The 5,620-nt window shown below is 36.6% G+C and overlaps 1 protein-coding gene across 1 annotated transcript; it reads right to left on the bottom strand.

The window, feature by feature from the left end:
- Positions 1 to 2,217: 2,217 nt before the first annotated feature.
- LOC137711345 (abscisic acid receptor PYR1-like) lies at positions 2,218 to 3,140 on the bottom strand. The gene has a single exon (XM_068450571.1). It carries the CDS (start codon positions 3,068 to 3,070, stop codon positions 2,450 to 2,452), a length of 621 nt encoding a protein of 206 aa, XP_068306672.1. The 5' UTR covers positions 3,071 to 3,140; the 3' UTR covers positions 2,218 to 2,449.
- Between the last annotated feature and the right edge of the window lie 2,480 nt (positions 3,141 to 5,620).

The following is a 5,620-nucleotide window of genomic DNA, read 5'->3' as shown; positions in this document are numbered from 1 at the left end:
GATGGTTTTTTGTCACAAGGCTATGTTTGGCCTATGGCCCTCTGGCCCCTCGGTTGGAGATGGTAAGAAATATGGCCTGGTAATGTCTATTAAAATATTAATTTCTTGAAGGGCTATAGGGCTAAAACAAATTCTCTGACCATTCTTCGGTTGGAGATGGCATAAGCTGCTTTTTTTAAACGCACATAACTCCAAATCATCTCTTAGTTGTGAATCATGCTGAACCTAAAAGAACCAATTTAGAACAATATAATGTAACTAATTTGGTCTTTATTTTGAGATAAAACCAATTAATCCGAACCATGCTCAACCCCAACATACATTGAACTTGATAACTAGCTACAACCCATGTAGTGTAGTGTGAGTATACATTAAACAAAAATAGAACAAAGTGGATGGTGCATTGTGAATTGTGATGAGAAGTTGAAGGACAAAAAGCCCCATTTGTCTCAATTATATTCTTATAAAGTCAAAAGCGTGGATACCATTTTCTTTATTGCATTTATAGGGCAGCATTAAGCTAGCAGCTTGGATTGTGACCCCTTGTGACCCCTTTTATTATTTATTTTTTTTTATTAAAGAGTGATTAATTTTTAAAATTTTAATAAAGAGTATGAGACAATGATGATGAGACCGTTTCTCTTACTAAGGATATATTTTTTCTTAATGTTACATAATTACTGTTTTATCTTCCTTATGTAAATATTGTATATCAAAAGTGAGAATAAAATAGAAAAAATAGAAATATAATTGTCATTTTGTCAAACGATACATAATTACTGTTTTGTCCTTATATAAATATTGTGTATCAAAAGTGAGGGTAAAATAAGAAAAATAGGGTAAAAAGGTTGACAAAGAAGACAGTAAATATTGCATATTAAAAGTGTGAGTAAAAGAGGAAAACTAAGAATATAATTGTCGTTTTCTCAAAATATACATAATTACTATTTTGTTCTCCTTATGTAAATATTGTGTATAAAAGTAAGAGTAAAATACCACTTAGTATTACAGCCTAGTGGTATTTCTTTTCACTTGTAAATAAGAGATCTTAAATTTGAATCCCGTGGATGATGAATTCGATACCAAATTAAGCTGTTCATTGTGCGGTTTAGCCGAACTCCCCTCCCTTAATGTAAAAATATCGATGTACTAAAAAAGTAAGAGTAAAATAGAAAAAATAAGATTAAAAAGTTAACAAAGAGGATTTTCTTAATAATAGTATAAATTAACTTGCATTCTACAAAAAATATAACATCATAACCAAAATCACACTTGAGTAGAGTTACACAACCCAAATCACGAGAGATTTTTCAAAATATCGGTATTCTAACTATACTTTACATATCATAATATAAGTAAAAAAAAATGGTACTTCCGTTTGTTTTAAAAAAAATTAGGTAAACTCATAGAACTTAACTTTACACTCAACTTACACTCTCAAGTGAATTTTCTTTTTCTCTATTGCATAATTATTGTCAAGTACAATATGAAATTAACAATAAATCTAAAATTCATCAATACACGCACACATAATAATCAAACTATACCATAGCGCATTATCCTACATTCATTCCGGCCAAAATTCAAAGACGATCTCATAAAGAAAAACAAATTCTTATGATGATTTTAAAACCTTGAATCCTCCATCTAAAGTATAAACCAATTATGTGTTTTTGTATTCACATAATTTGTGCCCGAGGAAAAAAAAAGGCTTCATAAAGAAGCCTCTATGGTAACTAACTAAAATGCATGTGGGGTGCCTCCACCACCAAAACTCGGTTATATGAATCTGTGAAGAAGACGGATGGTAAGACAGAAAAAAGGCGGAATGCCATTAAATTGGTCAATGTAAAACACTTATTGTAGGGATATATTTATTTTTTGTGTAATTCTCAATAATATCCAGATATTTCTCGACTAAGATTTCACTTCTTTATGCAATCGTTCATTTTACCCCAGCAATTATTAACGTAGCGATCATTTCAGATAGTAAATTTGAGTTTACAAAAATATTTACCGTTAATAAAAAAATAATTGGGTTATAAAGGGTAAGTTGATTGTAGAAAAATGTTATACGAGTTAATTAATTTTTTTTTTTTTTTTTTTTTTGTTTATGACGATAAATGAAATACCCGCTTGAAAACCGGCCATGAAAAAAATTCTAATGGCAAATTAAATATTTACATTGGGTTTGAGCTTTATGTACACACACATTGACTGAAATGCCCTTAACCTGTGCTTACAATTCCAACTTAACCAAGCATGGCATCCCGGTCAATCCATTATAACCAAGGATACTTTGGGAATTAAGAGAGGCAAATTTTTACGAAGTATTTAAAAAATAAAATAGAAAGTCCAGAAGAAAGCACAAAATAAAAATAAAAATAAAAACTTTTCCCTTCCATTTTTTTTGTTAATCCGTGTGAAATTTTCTCACATCACCTGAGATTTAGCGCCCACCGTCACCCGCCATCCCTTCCGTCACCGACGCCAGCTTCTGGAGGTTCAACTTGACAACAGTATCAGCGAAGAGACGCGTGTCCTCCTCGGAATTCCCCTCGGGTACATCGACGACGTACGATTCCAAAACAACGGTCGAGATCCTCCCGTCACGGTCAAACCCATTCACGGTAGTGACAGACCGGTAATTCCTGAGGCGGTGCTCGCCCCCGATGATACTGAAACCGGTGACCTGGCGGTCTTCGTCGAGTAAGTCGAGGCGCTCGGTGCTGGTGGCAGCCGGTAGCCCTGAGATAACATTGACGTCCCTGGTGCACCCGACGGTCATTTCAAACCCTTCCTTGACTTTACAGCTCCGGATGAAGTGCTTGTAGGCCTGGGGCTGGTCAAAGCGCCGCACCAACGACCACACGGTGTTGGGCGGCGCGTGCACGCGTTGCGCGAGTAGGGAAGAGCATTTTCCGGGGCCCACGTGATACTTGTGGAACTCGTTCACGAAACTCTTCAACTCGTCGAACTCGTCCTGAGTCAAGCCGGAAGGGAGGGTGAGGTGGTGCTGGGTTTCCTCCGCCGCGTCTTGCTCGGCCATTGAGCCCTCGCCTTTCTCCATTCACTCCAGAGAAGATACAGACAGAGGCAGGGGATGTAGGTTTTTTCCCTCGATGGGGATTTTGTAAGATGATAGGGGCAATAAGGTAAATATAGGGGTTTTTATTAGACTGGTGGGGGTGAACTTGGGAATAAAAAAATATTTTTTTAAGGGTATAGAAAAGGTGTCAACTTGATGATGCAGACAGGAGGGCTCTTCTTGGTTGATTGACGGTTCTACCTGGCTGAGCTTCAAGCCAAGCTGATTGCATGCCCATTTGGCATTTTATTTGTTTTGATTACTTCTACACTCCGGTAATATTTACTTTAACGAAAAATCACTTTTTTATATTAAAAAATTAATCCTGGTATTATTTACTTTACCCTTTATTTTGTCTTTATCATTACTATTTACTTTACCCTTTATTTTGTCTTTATCATTAAAACTCAAAACTTTCAAACCATTTTTATTAGTTTTCTTTGTTATCTATCTTCGCGCTTCTCTTTTATTTTTCGCGCTTCTCTTTTATTTTTCATGCTCCTTAATTGTTAGTCATCAAATTGATGAATTGAATAATATCAAGGTAAAAATTAACAAGTGTATTAGATGAAAAATGATATACGAATAATACTACCCTATGATTTATTGGTATGATCGGTTCGACAATAATGTTATGTCTCACTCAGTTAATGGTAAAATTTTTATATAAGATCTAACTGTTGTAAAAACAAACAGGATTTAATTATTGATCTTACATAAAATAAAAGAAATATAGAAAATCATATACAAGCAAAGATTGTTTTTGTCAGAACATATATAAACATAGATTAGCTACAATACAATACATTAATTTAATATAATTACTGTTTGACGGTCATATATAATTTATACAAATATAATATATATATATATATATATATATTTAAGAGAATTTTAACGAAAAATCATATTTTTACATTAAAAGGTCAATCTTGGTATTATTCACTTTACCCTTTATTTTGTCTTTATCGTTAAAACTCAAAGTTTTCAAATTTTTTTCATTAGTTTTTCTTATATTTAATATCATCACCGTCTCACCATTTATTATAGTTGTCACATCCCGGCTCGGGCCCCCACCACATCTCGGGCTCGACTCCACCATAGCACGATATTGTCCGCTTTGGGCCCTGACCATGCCCTCACGATTTTGTTTTTGGGAACTCACACGAGAACTTCCCAGTGGGTCACTCATCCTGGGATTGCCCTCGCGCGAACTTGCTTTACTTCGGAGTTCCAATGGAACCCGAAGCCAGTGAGCTCCCAAAAGGCCTCATACTAGGTAGAGATGAGAATATGCATATAACGTTTATAGGATCCTCATCCTTGGGCGATGTGGGATGTTACAATCTACCCATTTAGGAGCCCAACGTCCTCGTTGGCACACTTCTAACCAGGGATTAGCTCAGATACCAAATTTGTCACATCCTGGCCCATGCCTTCATCACATCCCGAGCTCGACACCATCGTAGCACAATATTGTCCACTTTGGGCCCCAACCACGCCCTCAAGGTTTTGTTTTTGGGAACTTACACGAGAACTTCCCAGTGGATCACCCCTCCTAGGATTGCTCTCACGCGAACTTGCTTAACTTCGGAGTTCCAATGAAACCCGAAGCCAGTGAGCTCCCAAAAAGCCTCATGCTACGTAGAGATGAGAATATACATATAACGTTTACAGGATCCTCAATTCTGGGTGATGTGGGATGTTACAATCCACCCCCTTAGGGGCCCGACGTCCTTGTCGGCATACTTTAGGCTAGGGATTGGCTCAGATACCAAATTGTCACATCTCAGCCCGACCCCCCACCACATCCGGGGCTCAACTCCACCGTAGCATGATATTGTCTGCTTTGGGCCCCGACCACGCCCTTAAGGTTTTGTTTCTAGGAACTCACACGAGAACTTCCTAGTGGGTCACCCATTCTAGGATTGCTCTCGCGCGAACTCGCTTAACTTCGGAGTTCCAATGGAACCCGAAGCCAGTGAGCTCCCAAAAAGTCTTGTGCTAGGCAGAGATGGAAATATACATATAAGGCTTACATGATCCTCACTCTTGAACGATGTGGGATGTTACAATAGCTAGATCCATATAAACATACAAATACAAGAGATTCAAATGTGGTGTACCAAATAGAATAGAAGACAATTAATGCCGAAAGTTATGACATATAAAATAGGTGACTAAACGTTTTAAGATTATATAATACTGCGGAAGCGTCATGCTATTAATTTTTTTCTTTTAAGCATTTGAACATCTAGAAGATATTAATTGAACCTTAGTAGTGTTTCCCTTTCAAAAGTAGTAGAATATGCAAATATAATGAACCCTATTATTGTTGCCATTGTATAATTTAGTTCTATATACTTTAAAGGCTTGGGAAGTTAAAGCAAGCATGCACAAATTTAACTTTCTGACGAGAAAAAAAAAAAAAAAAACCATGGGAGTTGCTGGCATTCAAGTTGGATCAGTCGATTAAAACGTTTGCGGATCAAATGGCAGATATTTCACTCAGTTGTTTTAGGTCGAGTTTTT

The sequence above is a fragment of the Pyrus communis genome, chromosome 12 (genome assembly GCF_963583255.1).
Source record: "Pyrus communis chromosome 12, drPyrComm1.1, whole genome shotgun sequence".
Classification (NCBI taxonomy): Eukaryota; Viridiplantae; Streptophyta; class Magnoliopsida; order Rosales; family Rosaceae; genus Pyrus; species Pyrus communis.
The sequence above is the reverse complement of the archived record's forward strand: the minus strand, read 5'-3'. Positions and strand labels throughout refer to the sequence as shown.

What these genes read in the sequence shown, in the direction of transcription:
- LOC137711345 (XM_068450571.1), bottom strand. Translation starts at nt 3,070, where the DNA reads ATGGAGAAAGGCGAGGGCTCAATGGCCGAGCAAGACGCGGCGGAGGAA.